This window comes from Saccostrea echinata, unplaced genomic scaffold, assembly GCF_033153115.1.
Source record: "Saccostrea echinata isolate AGI-Se365-2 ecotype Australia unplaced genomic scaffold, CSIRO_AGI_Sech_v1 ptg000011l, whole genome shotgun sequence".
Taxonomy (NCBI): Eukaryota; Metazoa; Mollusca; class Bivalvia; order Ostreida; family Ostreidae; genus Saccostrea; species Saccostrea echinata.
The window spans coordinates 3,138,411-3,156,046 of NW_026889760.1; the positions used below are offsets into that span (position 1 = coordinate 3,138,411).

At 32.9% G+C, this 17,636-nt stretch overlaps 1 protein-coding gene across 1 annotated transcript; it reads right to left on the bottom strand.

Annotated features, from left to right (window-relative positions):
- Positions 1-38: 38 nt before the first annotated feature.
- LOC133184937 (urocanate hydratase-like) lies at positions 39-11,227 on the bottom strand. Its single transcript, XM_061320003.1, has 21 exons — positions 11,068-11,227; positions 10,600-10,730; positions 10,139-10,292; positions 9,058-9,186; positions 8,173-8,234; positions 7,997-8,063; positions 7,833-7,889; positions 7,448-7,534; positions 6,929-7,080; positions 6,479-6,587; positions 5,151-5,221; positions 4,139-4,236; positions 3,677-3,785; positions 3,427-3,515; positions 2,932-3,002; positions 2,390-2,488; positions 1,961-2,060; positions 1,773-1,854; positions 769-817; positions 584-634; positions 39-360 (listed from the first exon to the last, which is right to left on the bottom strand). The coding sequence occupies exons 1-21, from the start codon at positions 11,191-11,193 to the stop codon at positions 220-222; spliced, it is 2,034 nt and encodes a 677-aa protein (XP_061175987.1). The 5' UTR covers positions 11,194-11,227; the 3' UTR covers positions 39-219.
- Positions 11,228-17,636: the final 6,409 nt, after the last annotated feature.

The window sequence follows — 17,636 nt, forward strand, 5'->3', positions numbered from 1 at the left end:
ATTTAGAATTAAATGCAAAATCCTGAAAAACTGGACAAGAAATGAAAACTGTTTAAAATTACATGCACATATAATTATATCATTTGTGAGCAGGCAAGACTTTTGCTGAGAACAAAAAATGACAAGTATGAATAGATCTAGTCTTTTAGAGCCTTTTTTTCAGAAAGTAACTGTGAATAGATCTAGTCTTTAAGAGCCCTTTTCAGAAAGTGAATAGATCTAGTCTTTAAGAGCCCTTTTTAGGAGGTCCCTGTCTTGGACATGATGTGGCACCGTCACTTTAAGTCCTGGGTTTTCCTCCATGGTTCTACATATTGTCTCCTCAGCCTTTGCGTTTCCAGCCCAACATCTACGATTTACCTGGAAAACAACATTACTGATCAACATTTTTAAACATTTATGTTTTGAAAAACTTTATAAATTAAGACCAGCAATGAAACCATGATTTGATACTGAGCTAGGGTAGTTTTTAAGTCTGTTTTGATTAATATCTGGCCCATTTTTAATGGCAGTAGGAATTTTTTTGTTTGATTCATTCAATGGTGTCGGAACAATGTGAATAAAAAAATTCAGTAAGGTTTACCCCATTTGACACATCCCAGGCTAGCATTCTCCTGGCTTTCTCTCCAGCTTCCTGTAAATAGCGAGGATTCTACTTAAGGAAACTTCGTTTATACATATTTTATCAACAGTCAATACTTCAGATGAGATTGCAGTGATAAATTTTTACAGAAAGATGAAACATAGTTCAGAACATGTCAGCTTTACCTTAGATCCATCTAACACCAATCCAAACCCACCGTTGATTACTTCACCCCTAAAGTACAGTTGACGTATATGCTCAAATGCAAAAACAAAAACAAAAATCTGTGTACCGTAAAACCATATTTCCCCAATAAAATCTAAATTTTGAAAATCTCTGAAATATACATAATTGTATGTGTTGTAAAAAAATCTTAACAAAAAAAATATTGTTTAGAAATTGATTATTTTCACTTCTTATTTCTGTGAGTCGCCCGCTTGGCGCAGGGGTTAGAGCGTTTGCCTTAGAGTCGCGGTGTAAGGAGTAGATCCTTACGCCACGGGTTCGAATCCACTGCGGGACGTGGAGACCGCTCCTTAAGATGAGACTGTATAAACCGAGGTCCCGTGTTGCAGTAGATGCCGGGACGAAAAAGATCCCTCTCTGCTCATTGGCCCTCAGTGCCGAGTCAAAAAATTTGCACCTCTCCACTGGCAAGTGGTGGCGTCTCCATATAAGAGAAAAATTTTCGAGAGAGACGTTAAACAACAAGCAAACAAACAAAATTATTTCTGTGATGTCACAAACTGTTCGCATTTTATTTTTTTTCATTATTTTTTTTTAAAGAAATCTGTAATTATGCTCTATACCAGGGGAATATCTGCAGACTTAAAAGCATTAATAAATTCAAAAATTCTCTGATTTTGAGAGATAATTACAGCATGCAGTTGATTTGCGCTCTGTAAATTCTATAGTCATAATTGAACATTTTTGTTCATGTCGTCGTGTTTCTTTAAAAAAAAATTGGGGAGCACTTATTGGTCAAATTTTACAGTCCTTTAAAGTTTCAACTGCCACTTCAGCAAGATCGTTGTTTGATAAACCCTGTTCAACTATGCAGCGACAAGAACTCTATTTGATAATCAGATACAAGTGGTGGTTAGAAAAGAACTACTATAATTACACATGGCTATAGTAATTTTGATGTTTTTTTTTGTATACAAGTAAAACAATAAATTATATTTTATACCATCCTACTCCCCCGCCATTGTGGAGCGCCACCCAGGTGGCTCCTCTGAAAGCATCCCCAATACAGTTCTGCACAGCCATATCTGATTGAGAAGCACACATACATCTGTTAGAGTGAACACATTTATAAGCAATTTATTATTATCAATTCTTGTCATTTATATATACGAGATGAAAGAAGTGGCCAACCTGCACAGAACGCTGATCCATCATGAATGTTGGAAGTTTCTCTGTATGGACTGTCTGTACCGCTGACGTCATGATGGTCACGACTGATCACCACTGGACCCTGCCAACAAACAGTGCAAAATAAGTCATCAGTTTTTGAAATATTGGACTTTCATGCAAGAAATTATTTTGGCGAGTATTAATGAAGAGAAAGTCAGAAATCGGGATTTTAAACATCTTTTTAAATGTCTAATGTTATATGTATAATTAAATGCATTGTCACGAATGTTAGTGAGCATGCATTGACAATTTCCAAATCCATCTACTTTAAATAAGGAACTACATATGTATGTAGAAGTAAATAACGTACAATATCGTATTTGTCGGATATAAGACCCACGGCTGTTTACTCTGTAAGCTTCTGTAGGAGTCATGTGACTGTTCGCTTACCCTAAGTTTCTTGCTGCCTACGGCCTCGTTAAACGCTGTAGCTATTTCTGTTCTGCCCTTCTGGTCTGAATAAAGTATTCTGGCTTGTGATCCCACAACCTGCCGGGGAATTCGTGCTTCAATGTATACACGTACTTATGATGTCAATAAGAAGACTTTCGAAATTATACAGACACGTTTACCATTTATTGTAAAATCACATATCTTCGTGGGGTCAGATTTTCATGGATTGAGGAAAAACTGGGCTCGCGGGGATTTTGTTTCGTGGATAAAGAATTGTGAAGTAGTTATGTATTTAAAATTTTGATTTTGTGGTGGACATGAATTCGTTAGTCTCTTCATACCTTGAAAACAACGAAAATTAACCCCCTACGAAAATTAGTGATTTCACGGTATTTCTAAGATATTACGTCTAGCATTAACCATTTACTTCTTATAAGAATTTAAACTTGGGGTGAAAATTCGAAGCAGCCTTCATTTATGTAATACAAAAAGTGAAGGGATCAGGAAAAATTTATTGCTCTTGAAGTTTTAGTACAAACCAGTTTATTTTGATTAGCTTCCCTTATCCATCTGATGTTGTCTTCATATTGCTGTTTGGTGCTTAACGGGACTAGATTAACACAAATAAAACCATATCACAGCGAAAACACCATGTCAGAAAAGTTTGAAGCATAACGTACGTGATTATTTACATGTATCTGAGACAAAACTGTAAAATTTATCTGCAAAAAGAGATTATCCATTAAAGATGAAAATTGAGAGAAACTTCCAGTGACGATAACAAACATGGAGGTCTCGAATTGCTCTGGAAGTATTTTTATTCATGACATATGATTAAAAGCAAAGGACGTTCATGTACATGTATCCACAACATAAAACCAATATCTAATAACCAGAATAATATACAATTATTGCTGTTTTTGAGGTCGAAACGATGATTTAGCCACCTTCGAAATACAATATTCACCTCGCCCGAATGTATACTGACATGACAATGAATGTTAAATGATACAGAGTCGGTAGAGCTGATTTACCTCCTTTGTTTATGATGTCCTCTAGAACAGAAGTGGCGATTTCATCTGTCGTATCTAAATCACCTGGATTGCCTGACGTGCATACCCACCTTCAAAAGAATGGGCTTTAATGATCGAAATCATTTGATTTCATAAATATCGTTATTTTCATAAATTTAGTTCCTCATATATTAAGTGATATTCTTTTTTAACTTCATGATCATATTGAATTCCTCTTAAAAACCTAGGATTATCAACCTGACGTCTCTACCTGAACGGACCGAATCCCAGTGAGAATATGTCCCCCATGATGTCTTGGACGTATGAAGGGTACCGAAAAGTTGTTCCAGTCACCCCTGACTTTTTTCCCACATCCGCCCCTGACAAGAATATCAAATGCTATTTGATCATATATATGTATGTAATGTAAATGTACATCAATATTACTATCCTCAAAATTCATAATTTAATACGAATATAGTATTGTTCCGTTAAGTAATGTGTATGAGGTTGAATTTTTTATGTGAAGATTTTTTTTCAAATCCAAAATAATCCTGCATTTCTTTTATTTTATGGTTGTCAAATACATTCATGAAAAAATAAGACCACCAGAAACAATGTGGACGCAAACAGATTTCAAAAATTCCCATTAGAGTTCAAAACTAACATTGCTGTATTCATTTTTGATTGTGGAAATTTACATTTTAAGTGGGGGACAAGGCATGTACAATACCTGCTCGCCCAGCCTCCAGAAGGAACGCGTTTCCATAATCAAAGAAATACATTCCTCTCGCCGACAATTTATTGATGGCATCTACCTGGCGTCTTAAACTGCAACAATCGAGACATTGCTATATTCAGCGAGTATGAAACTATAGTATTGGATGCTAAAATGAATTTAGAAATGCTTCCATTAATATAATATTAAAAAAGACAAGCTTTATTTAACTGTTTAATCAGTGTTATGTATTATCTAATAAACAGAAGAATCGTAATATTAAAGACCATGGGATTGCAATTTGATACTAGTGAGTAGAACATTTGCTGTTCAGACCCTGCAATGCATATTTGTTTGTAAGGATTTTAAGAATTTTAGGGATCCAGTATAGAAAGGGTGGTACGAACTCCCTTCATTGACTGGAATGTTAAAAGTATTAAAGACTGAAATGTGATTATGAAGAATTTCATCCTTCAAAAGTGACCTGTCAGTATAAGTTGGATTTGCAGATATGAAATTAAGACCACGTTCTTCTAAAATACAGTTATAATAATGAGCCCTACAATCCAAGACAATACAAGCCTTGTCTACTGGAACCATAAAATATTGTTCATGTAGTCTTTCCAATATTTTTATCACCTCTGATTTAATGAAAACAGAAGTTTAGGTGGTTCGTATATTGCCTATGAACTTTCTAACACGAAATGAGGGAATGAATTAAGATTAGCGCGATAAGAACTAATGAAGCAAAATGAAGCTTTTCTGCTGCGCTTTGAATTCAGTATCCTTACACATGTTACAGTTCAAATGAAACAAACGTGCATAAAAAATTCGAAGAGAAGCACTTCTATGTCAGGCCATACTGCAGCAATATTACATGAATATTGCATGAAGCACGAGATTAAACTGCATTGTATTATATAATTTACTGTGAATGATATATTAAACGTCTTACACTGAGCATTTTTAATTACATGCATTGAGAGTAAATTATTGCTGTATACTGATAATAATTAAAATATGTTACCTTTCCTGAACCAAATTCTTGAACCTTACAGCATTTTCATGCATTTCAACTCTTGCTTCCTCATAGGACAACTACAGTCATATAAAACAAAACAAAGTTGTCTAAAAAAGACCAATTTTATTCAACTTTGATTTTTGAAATTTTCATTTTGAAAACAGATTGCTTGTTCTTGAAAAATGACTGTCATATAAAAATGTGCTTTAGGTACAATTCTTGTTCAATTTCTAAAGTATCTTAATTTGATTACTATTTGATAAATATTTATGGTGAAGATTTCATTATATCATGTTCGTATAAAGCTCAAAAAACTTTCAATTAAACATATGGAGATAACGAACAGTATTCAAGCTCAAAAACCATTTAAACAATAAAAATCAGGAGTTGAGCAAACACGGACCTCTAAAACATCAGAGGTCGGATCAGATGCTGTGGAGGAGTGAGCAACCCATGCCGACCGGTCACACCCGCCGTGTACTTCTTGTCATGATCGAGAAATAACGAAAAAATCCGTCGACAATTCAGTGTGTAAATAATGGCCTAACAATTAGTATGAAAAACGTCAGTCAGTATTTGACTTAATGATAGATTGTATTTGCTGAGAAGGTCATTGCATTGACCATAGAACTTACGAAATGTGACTTTAAACGAGACTGTTGATATTCTTGTTTCATCAACTTGTTTGTCAATAGCTTGCTTTTTTTTTTAGGAATCGTTCGTATGTAGAGCATGCTCTTGCGCATCGAATCAACTGGAGACATAAATCCCATATGCAGGTGAAAAGGCTATATCGCTACATCACGTTTATCATAAAGATTGGTTGTCATTTTATTAAGAATGATACTCAGTTCAAAACGTGCTCTATCAAAACATGAAAATCATAGGAAACCTAGTGACCTTGAGGCTGTTATTTGTGTGAAATGGGAGCAACTAAATTCTACAAAGTAAATTATTAATCCTTAATTAAAAACAGTAATTAAATGGCAAAACCTCATCATATCTTTTTGTTTGCGTCTTTGTTAAGTAAATATAGCAATATATTTAATTCCAAAATGTGTGTTTAACTATTTCACAAAATTGCATGCTAGGTTTTTGAGCTGATCAGTTCATCAAGAGTGACGTTTAATAAAAGAAGTGGTCTTTGGACTTTTGTGATACACTGTACTGCATATTATACAGACAGTTTTAAATGTAGTCTCCATTGAATTGAAGCACTTTGATATATCTATTTACCGTATTAGAGCTTAGATTTCCCAACCATCGTATACAGTTTCGTAGCACTTGGCAAATTTACCTTTCTATGAAATCAGAATTGTATATAATGTATTTACCTGCACTGGGTAATATCCTCCCAGGAAGGGATTGTGACAGCTTGTCTGGTCCGACCCAAGATCCGCCAATAGATCACCTGTACTCTCGTACTCGGAAACCAAACGCTCCCTAAGATTACAGAAGGTATAAGTCGTTCTTATAAGCATCTCATAGTTAGATGGGACTCATTTATTGTACATGTAACAAGATCTCTTATAAAAACAAGTCATTCATCAATCACTAATTTGTATAGTTGGATTTTTGACTCCACCTGCTTTCTATTAGACTACAAATAAATACCCTTGGAATACCCTGAGGAAGTATATAAATATATCACTTGAAATTATTATATATTTATGTTACGTTTTCAAATTAATCATGAATGATTTCAGGAAGGTGGCTTTTATTTTTCCCCCCTTTCTTTGCTAGAACTTTCCGTACTAGAATATTATTTGCCAAACTTAATGTACCACAAATCCACCACATTTCCATGGTATCCAATGCTGCATTTCCTCTTCATTTTCTTGGCCTGGCGTATGAGACTGACACATTCTGTCAAATCCCCTGTTATCTTCATCACCCATCCTTGGTTGTACCTCTTTTCCAAAGCTTCTTTGCTGACCTTTATTAAGATTTACAGTGATTGATTTTTAAAAATAAAATTATTACAGTCAAATAATTAAGTTCATCAACGGGTTGAACACCAAAAAAAAAAATGCTTGTGTGTTTTACCACTGCCACTAAAGGGCACTCAAAACAGAGGGAAAATTGGTTTGAGAGCGTTTGTCTCGATGACAGAAATTTTAATTTAATTTTAACACTTTGTAATCCATATAGAGGATGAAAGTGACAATTCAAACGAATATTTCCGAAAGTGAATCAGGCTTTTCAACATGCTGCATAAAAAATATTAATATTTTTTGTACTAATACCCCTGGCCAAGAGATATATTCCACACTGTGGGTGTCTGGAACGAAATATATAAGTACCTCGGCAACAACACTAATGCAGCCACAGATGGTTCCAGCCTTCGGTTGAGCACCACTCATACCACCCAGACCAGATGACACAAACACCTTAAACAGTATATTCAGAGAACGAATTGTGGATAACCAAATCTGGCATCATTATAAGTTCTTTTCTATTTTTCATTACAGAAGGTAGTAAATAAATAAACTTATTTAAGAAAGATCTAAATGACCTTGAAGATTGTTGGTATGATATAGCACAAAATGAAAACTAAAGCCTTTAAATAGACAGCATCACATATATATATTTTTGTAAATTAAGTTCTAGCCAATACTAGTAGACCAGCACTGACAATTTCACATTCAATTTGGTCTCTGTTGCCTTTTATCCACTATTATTCTGTACCTTTCCTGTCATATCTGTACATCCCAGGTGTTTGCGAGCAGCATTCAAAACAGTCAACTATACAGAAATAAAATAAAATAAAACGAAAGTTTGCTAAGCAAACGTTAATGAAATATTCTAACAAATGTAAACTTAATTAGTAGGCGGTTGTAAATTGTTCTTACCGTAGTTCCATGCACGATTCCCTGTGGTCCTATGTAACAAAAGCTACCAGCTGTCATCTGTCCATACCTGCCACAAAAATGCTTTGTTTGATTTTTTTCAATTCTTAACTAATGATAAAAAAATTAAGAAATACTTAAAATGTTGTACAAATAAAGAAAGAAAACGACAGACTCACATTGAGACACCAAGAGCGAACATCTTTTCATACATTTCCCTGGAGGAGTAATTAGGAATGACCTGAAATGGATTCAAATCAATTGAATATATGAAGCTCAACTTTTTCTGTCACTTGAACATGAACATTAATATGAGTATACCAATGTAATAAACATTGCCATAATAAAGCCAAAGTATAGCTCTCGCAAATCAAAAGAGACTTACAGTAAAATGTGAAATAGAATTCTGTCTCGATGCAACAACCCGCCTAAATTAGTTTCTCTATTGTTAATCACACATTTTTAATAGAGAAAACTTTTGCGTAATTTTGATAAATAATCTAAAACGGTAAAAAGATTACTTTTGATTTTTAATAAGAAGTAATTCATATTTCTTATCATGCAAATGATTCACAAAAATTGTAGAGGTGTACATGTGTATTTTTCGTAAACAATCGTAATCCCAAGTCTTTTGATATTAAAATCACGCTAAGAATAAATTATTTAATTTATAGCACAAGATTCCATGGGTACCAATCTATTGTATATTTTGCAATTTCGTCGCCCGCGTAGCGCAGTGGTTAGAGCGTCTGCTCTAGAGTCGCGGAGCAAGGAATTGATCCTTACGTCGCGGGTTCGAATCCCGAGACCGGTCCTTCAGATGAGACCGTATAAACCGAGGTCCCATGTCGCAGTAGGTGCTGGCACGAAAAAGACCCATCACTGCTCAATGGCCCTGAGTGCCGAGTATGGGTCAAAATTTGTAGCCCTCTACCGGCAAGTGGTGGCGTCTCCATATGAGTGAAAAATTCTCGAGAGGGACGTTAAACAACAAACAAAAAAGCAAACATTTTGCATTTCAAAGTTTGATAAAATTTAAAGCAAATAAGAATTCTTTTACTAACCATACCGTTGGTAACAACCACTCGTGGTGCGGAGGTCGAGCTCGGAAAGAGTCCTGCAGGGTGACCGGAATACATTACAAGAGTTTGCTCATCCGTCATCTCTGATAGATATTTCATCGTAAGAAGAAACTATCACAAGGAAAAAACAACTAGTAACTTTATCGAAATAAAACAACATGAAAAAAGAATTACACTGAAGAGAAACTTTGGTACATAAATTTTCCCAAACCTTTTGGATATGCAAATTTACTAAAAAAATTATACTGAAATATAAACATTCAATCAAAATAGGATGTAACCATAAGGAATAATATATGTTGCACCCTTCAGTTTGCTTCTAATATGGGGCCTTTAACAGTATATCTTTTCCGTAGACCAAATTAATGTAGGCAATGAAAGATTTCATATTTATGTGACTTTATAATCTGAATCATAAATTAAAAGTATTCTTAATGCTTGACAAGCAAGATATTGAGAACAGTTCAAAACACTTTAAACATGACCTTAATATGTACAATAATGGTCATATTAAAAATCTATCCAAATATTATTTGATCAATGTTGCAAATATAGTCAGAAGGACATGGAGTTGATTCAGAAAAATTAATTTGATATGTAATGCAGAAAACGGTACATCTCAAGCAGCATTTGAAGTACTAGTATATCTTCAACATGTATAAAATTATGTCAGTGTACAGTTTATAATTTAACTTAGCAATACGAAGATACAATGAAGTGCAGGATCCAAAGCAAAATATCCATCTTTAAATCTTCGCTAGCCAAGTGTCCGATTCGTTTACCCTCATCTCCCCCTTGGGTGATGAGGGTAAACGAATCGGACACTTGGCTAGCGAAGACGCCATCTTAAGTGAAATCATGCGTGCAAGATTCTACTAAGGTAATCTAGCCACTTGGCAATTGACCTAATCTAACTGAATCAAATTAAGAAATCTTTTGGGTACCTTAAATTCAATGAGGAGTTCCAATGACAAGAAAGTTTGAAGTACGGAAAAAATAACAATATACCCCTACGTTCTTTAGAGAAGTTAGGTATCAAAGAACTGAAGCGAACAACAATTACCTGTGCCCAGTTTGAGAACACCTGTCCATTTCCTCCATATGTTACAAGCTCCTGTGGGAACTGAGCAACACAGGGGTCAAGGTTATTAAGAATCATATGAATTATTGCAGCAGCATGCCGGGTGCGTGCTGGAATCTCATCTATTGGGTATGCTCTTCGTGGAAAGGAAAAATGTAAACACTTCTGATATATGATGTAAAAATTTACACATATTAATGTCAAAATTATTTCCAATCTAAAACGCCATATCCCACTATTATAATATTTTTCGCAGAATTAATGACTTTACTTTAAATTTAAAACTACATGTACTACCTCAAAAGTTTTTTTTATGCCACTTTTTAGCCCAGTGCATATAAAATGATTTAGTAAGAGCAAAATAAGTGTAAAATGAAATGTAAATTAAGTCACAATACAAATTAATAATTATATTTCCTGTAATAGTGATAAAAGCTCAGTACCTCATTTGTGTTTCGGGCATAAACCTGTACATATAGATATGTCCATAGTTCCTAAGTTCGTCTGCAAACTCCTCTGCCAATGTTTCATGAACTTCTACAGGAAAATATCTCAAGGCATTTTCCAGGGCTAACTGTAAATTGAATTAAGACACTTTACTGTATTGAAACAGCTTTGCATTGATAGTCTAAACTAGTTTGCCTATCTTCAAATTAAAAGAAAAACAATACTGTGAACGCAAGTAAATGTTTTTTCACCATTGGGCACTGCTATACCTATGATGTATAATGCAAGATACATACATGTAACTTTTGTAACACTTATCAAAATCTTTGTTGTTCATATACCCAAACTCTGTCATATTTCGGTTATTTAGGTGATGACACTTAATCCATAACAGCGCTTGTTTACAGCGTATATTTACCAGCATGTTCATATTATTAATGAAGAGTAATAATAAAAACATTTACCGCCTGCTCCTCAGGACTTAAATTGGGGGTCCTAACAGGTGCATGGGCAACAGTCTCATCCCGTTGCCTCTTGGGTGGGAGAGGGTCTAAAGGCAATCCCTCAAATATGTCCTTTAAAGACGTCATGTTTGTTTGGCCTTGTGAGGTAATTGTCTTGCCGATTATAAACCCTCACACTGATAAAGGGGTCGCGTTCACTGTTATCTGAGAGACTCTTGTCAGTAGTTTGATTGTATCTCAAGAAATCTCGTAATTTTATTTCATCATTTAACTTATTCTTGAAATAAACACGTACATAAAAACCTTTTAAGTACCAGTTTTTGGTATAGCTTTGAGAATTATTACGTTGAAAACTATATAACAATGCATTTAATAATCATTAAACAGTGTGTTCATAAGCAAATAGGAACAACATGCAATATAAAAACTTATATGCGTGTATTTACAACAGTCTGTGAGAGTATAAATAGACTGATTCTTGATAATCAAGAAAGGAATAAACAAGTAATATGACAAACTATTGTTCATATCCAGAGAAAACACAATTATTAATGATCCAATCTGATGACAAAGAAAGTGATAATAGTGAATTGAAATTGTTATGCTAGAAAAACTCTCTGAAATTTTCTTTATGCATATTGACAAAAACGACGAATATATTTGTCAAAAACATCAGAGCTATATAGCAATCTTTCTCTCGCAAATAAATCTGGCCACAAAAGTATCATAGGGTGCATCGTGATACTTCCCTTTATAAACACGCAAACAATTTTCATCCCTTCGTCGTTGTGGTTGGAATTCATCCCAGGGAAGAAAAGATATTGGGGATCCTTCAGAAAATACCCAGTCTCCTTTTCTGTAAATGTCATTTCCATCGATGAAGAACCATGTCAGTGTGGGATCTGTAGAAGAAATTTTGTATGCAAAATCACAAAATATTTATATATTTTATTTATTTCTAATTTTTTATCATATATATGTACGTGTACTATCGATATTGTTTAATACCAAAACGCTACGTAACATACATAATTATCAAGGAAGCCTGCATATAACTACATTTAACATCAAAGAATTTCAAGGGTTAATTTTTCTTCAAAGTTTTTCTGTATCACATTGGCATTTTAACTAGTAAACATTTGTTGAATGCGATTTTTATGTATAGAATTCTGTAACTTCGAGACTTCAAACACCTGGTAAGGGTTTTGACTCTACACTTTAATAACGCCACTTAATCACGGGGTGGTTTAACATGATAAATATACTCCCTTACATCAAGTCAATATTCTATATTTAAAAGAAAATTAATGATCTCAAACTGCTGTTTTTGTCTCCTGTATTGAATATTTCTCATATTTTTTAAAATTACGTGTTTTCTTTTCTATTCAAAACTTTACACTTTATAGGTACGTAAAATTTCCACACAAATTACGTGTTTTCTTTTCTATTCAAAACTTTTCACTTTATAGATACGTAAAATTTCCACACAAATATGAAGTACACAGGTAAACGATATATTGAAAGAGCTATATCACAACAGCCCTCTTCTCTCTAAATTTATGAATATTCATTATGTGTCTGAGTTTCTGTAAAAAAGGTTTATGAAGGAGTTTGAATTAGAAATGAAATAAAAAGAAACATATGATATAGGTGTATGTGTGTTTTTGCCCACAATATAAATTCCATTTTGTTTCTTGATTGCCATTAATGGAAATACATGACACTTTTGCAATAGATTTTGATGTTAAATCTGTTTCTAAATTAAAAACCACTTAAAAAGCAATAAATCAAACATGATTCATTTTTGGTGTCATGTACTCTGAGCATAGAGTCTTTCAATCTAATATAGTAAGCAAAGTCAGATGAAACTCTCATTGACTTTATTTTGGATATAATTGTCGAAAATTCACATACATGTAGTACAAATTAAACACAATGAGAGCTTTATGGTATTGTATGATTACATGTACCTGATCTCAATGCTAAATTTTGGATTTCATCCAGAACATCAGATGCTGTTATGCCAAAAAGCTTCCCACCATCAGAAAAACATGTGTTGTTCGCTTCCATCCATGACATATCTATGTGATAAAGCCACACACTTCCTCATGGATGTTAAACGGAGGAATCCAAAATCTTCACAGGATGCTTTTAATCAGATGGTATGATTAATATATATAGGCATTGTTTTATTGTTTCAAAGCTTTATTCTCTTAGAAATACAGTATATATGTAAAATTTTGCTATTCCAAAAAAAAAAAAAAATTAAATACTTCGTATTGATTTCACTAAGCATAAACATTATAAATAGTTGAAAATTCATTTTTTACTAGTGATTTACTGGTTTACCTTGTCTTTGATAAAGCTCCAACGCCCCAGATTTCATTTCATATCCATTGTCTATATTCAGGGAATAAAGCTGACAAATACCATAAAGTGTATTTCTCATAAAGGAAAAACATGATGTAAATTGCAGGCATCTAACTGCGCAAACCTGATTTGTAAGAGTTGCTGCCTTCCATAGCAAAAACGGTTGTAATAAATATAATTCTGATGCATTTATTTTTACTTCACTAAAGTTGAATGACCGATGTCGCCCATAAGCACCACCTGTAAGACATTCAAGGATTATAACTTTATAGTTATCATTGTTAAGAGTAAATATATGTTACACTTCACTCGTGTAAGAAATGTGAGTGGTATGCTAGGTTAACTTCCACAGGTTTTTTTATCTTCTGTAAAATATATTTCGTTTACTGTGAAGCCATTTTCCTTTCCCCCAAACATTAAGTACATTATTTACTAACACTTTTATGAAGATTAATATTTTCCATTGTTTTTATTACAGTGCTAATCTTATTTAAACCATTTCTTAACTAATTATCTTAAACATCAAGCAAGCTTACCATAAGTAAGAATACTACTAGTATATACTGAACAGACTGCTACAACTCTTGTCATGGTCGTGATCATTTTTCTATCGATGCATCCGGCCAATTCCGAGCCATTTTCCAACAGTCCTTAAAACCAATAGGGGATCTATATAAACACAACAATTCCATTTCCAGATATAAAATAAAACTATTTAATGTGTTTCAAACATTTTGAAGTGGTTTTTTCCATTTGGGTATTTATTGTGCCCAAAAAAACTTGAAGAAAGGAATTTATGTGCATACACTATTCGTGATAATTATTGGTGCTGTAATATTGACATAAATAAATGCAGTAAATGGAATTTGTCGAATTTGATTTCAACATAAAATGCGTTTGTGCAGGAATACAGTACATCGTTCAATTCTCATTTCATTGTTCAAATCCTTATACTTGATTACTCGAGCAATTTTTTACATGTAAGAATGTATAAAATGAATGAATTTTCATGTCATAATTGCAATGGGTTCAAATTTACAGAAACTCAGTTATGCAAGTTCCTGGCAAACAATAGTAAAAACAGGCAATTTCCTTATCCCACGCACTGATGCAATTTTCACGCACGTTTGAACGAACGTTTGACGTTCATTTTTGTCGTTTGCAATGACATGTATCCAAAAAAATCAAGTTTTGCTCATTGTAGTGATGAAATAATTGTCATCCACATAGCGTTACATGACACATGCAATCTTGTCACACACGATTCCGATTATGATGTGTTCATTTAGAGGATACACATTCCTTTACATTATAATTATTCCACCAAATTATATGAAAATTTGACGTACACCGATCTCCTAGTTCTTGTCTCATTCATGAATAGAAAATCATTTTAATTGTTGAAAATTTAACCTTAAGCAATACGATGTATATTTCAACAATAAATATTTTGGTACCAAATACGAATACTAATCATATAAATTCCTTCAATTTCACAATTTAATTTTTCTTGAACAGCTTTATTTAAAGTTAGAATAATTCTTGAAAATTGATGATATAAAAAAAAATCGGATCGGGCATCTGAATACAAAATGATCTGTAGTTGTTATGTGTTGCGTAAGTGATTGCAGATATTGAATTCAACGAGTTGGAAAGTCTTTGCTAAAATATTTCACAAGTAAGATATTAATTTCATCATGTTCATGGATTTAAAAATACACCCTTTTCATTGAAAGTACTAGTGTAATGAACATTTAACCTGTGTCAGAAACATGTTCGGAACATTTTATCATCTGATGTCTATTTTGCACTGTAAACCATTTTTATTTTCCTAGTAATTACTAGTACTACTGCTTATGGTCAACATCAATAGTTTGAAAGTGTCCTTAAACCTTTGCTAATAATGAGATCAAAATACTGAATTCTTAAAACATAAAATCATGGGTAATAAGTAGTTATCTACAGAGAAACTGTACATCTGCACCTCATTTAAACCATGAAACTCTCATATAGATAATTTTTTTCTTCCTTAACACCCCCTTAATCCTAATCCTATGATAAAGCATTCAAAATAAGACTAGTATTAAAGATAACCTTCCATTAGGAAGAATTATACATACTAAATAAATAGTCACTGTCTACATATCATGTCAATAATGTTACGCATCATTCCAAGCTGTCGTCAACAAAGACAACGGGGTATCTCCATAAACACAACAATTCAATTCTAAGAAATATATACAATGTATTTCAAATAGTTTATGTGCTTTCTCTCATTTGTGTTTCCGTTGTATTAAAGAAAACTTAAGCTTGTAAAAAGGATGAAAACTATGGAACTATCCATTATAATATTGTGTTAGGTTAAACTGAAATAAATTAATGCTGTAAAGGAAGTTTAAAACTTATCTTTCACAATAAAATGTGTTTTGGACAAGTACGGTCATTCAATTTTCATTTTATTTTATTGGATTACTAGCACAAGTTCTGAAAGAAGAATAAAATTCTTTTACAGAATTAAAAATCTGTAAATTTACATTGTGCTTATAAATCACACTAAATCTCGAATGCACATTTTCTCTCTATAATTAATGATGCAACTTCCAATTAATGAAACAGTTACATGACTGTATATTTTTTGTAGAATGCATTCACTAGTTATACCAAATTTTGTCCACAAATAATGAAAATGAAACATAATATATGTATCATTAATTTATTCAATAAAATGTGGGATTCAGTGAATTTTCTTTGTAAATTGATAATTTTAAACATCATTCATATCGTGGTTATCCAAAGAATTCCATGGAAATTTACCAATTTCTGTCATAAATTGAAAAAAAAAAATCAATGGAATAATTTGCGTACCTTTTTAACGAAGGTCAACTTGTGATGTATACATAAAATCAAATAATATGATTACAGTATTGAATATTTATATTAACGTTTCACATACCAGTCTCTGTAACGATATTTGGTATGCATCTCTTGGTTTTCATCTTTTAATAGTAGTGGGGCTAAACCTGCACACAGTACCTTTAGCAAGTTCCTGTGTTATTAAATAGGCGCTTCCCAAACTGTTCACGTTGATGCAACTCTTCTTTTGCTTAGATGTTGTCTTGAAGCACAATGGTACTATATATGATATGAAGCATTATTACAAATTGGGGAGTTTTCATTTTTTTCAGCGTCGAGATCTCTTTATTTGTCCCACTATCCGGATATTCCAAATATCCTTTTTATACCAAAAGATATGGTTGTTTACGTACAATTTATTGACATCGCACTTTTTGTATATGGTTTCCACTGATTGCTTTTTGCGAAGATCTATGTCTCTCCGAATCTAATGTCTGTACGCTAGTTTGCACGAACGTTCGACGTCACGTTTTCTTGTATGAAACAGGGTCTACAAGTTTTATTCTGTACTTATTGCAGTTACATATGTAGTCTAGTATCACACAGAAGCGATAAATTTGACGGTTTTATTAAAATGATACGAATTTTTAGATTGATTCACAGATTTTATAATGTTTGATGTGCCCTTTACTCCAACTTCAGACTCATTTAGCGACCACAGATCTATAGATTTTCCTACCAATTTTTGAAAGTTTGGCAGCAAATCACACTCTAGAGAATTTCAGCATATGTTTGGTGTATTAAATCTATACAATTCAATTACTTACACATATAACTTCCTTCATTTATACAATATACATTTTCTGGAAAATATTCCTTTTATTGAAAATTTTGTTGGAGAAACTTAAGCAATAAAGAAAAAAGAATCTAATATACATATATCTGATTTTCCGAAACTCTTTTCTTTTAACGTCCACGTTAACATTTTATTGTGATTTATTTTCATATGTGCCCTACTAAAACAAATAAAAGAGGATGAATACCACATATATTATCGTACTGAATACAACATCTCGTAATTGAGTGTAATTTATTCATACAAAATGGTCTCTGTTTAACTTTTGGTACTGAGCTTGGCAAATGAAGAATTCAACTTGTTGATAGGGCTACTCTATACAAACCTATTGCAAAATAAAATATATATACATGTAAGATTTTTCTTTCCAGTAGAAGTTTGTGAAAAGTACTTGTACAGCTATGGGGAAGAAAAGATATTAATTTAATTTTTATTCAAAATAACAAAGTTAAAATAACATCATTTGATACACTGTTACTTTAATCAAACA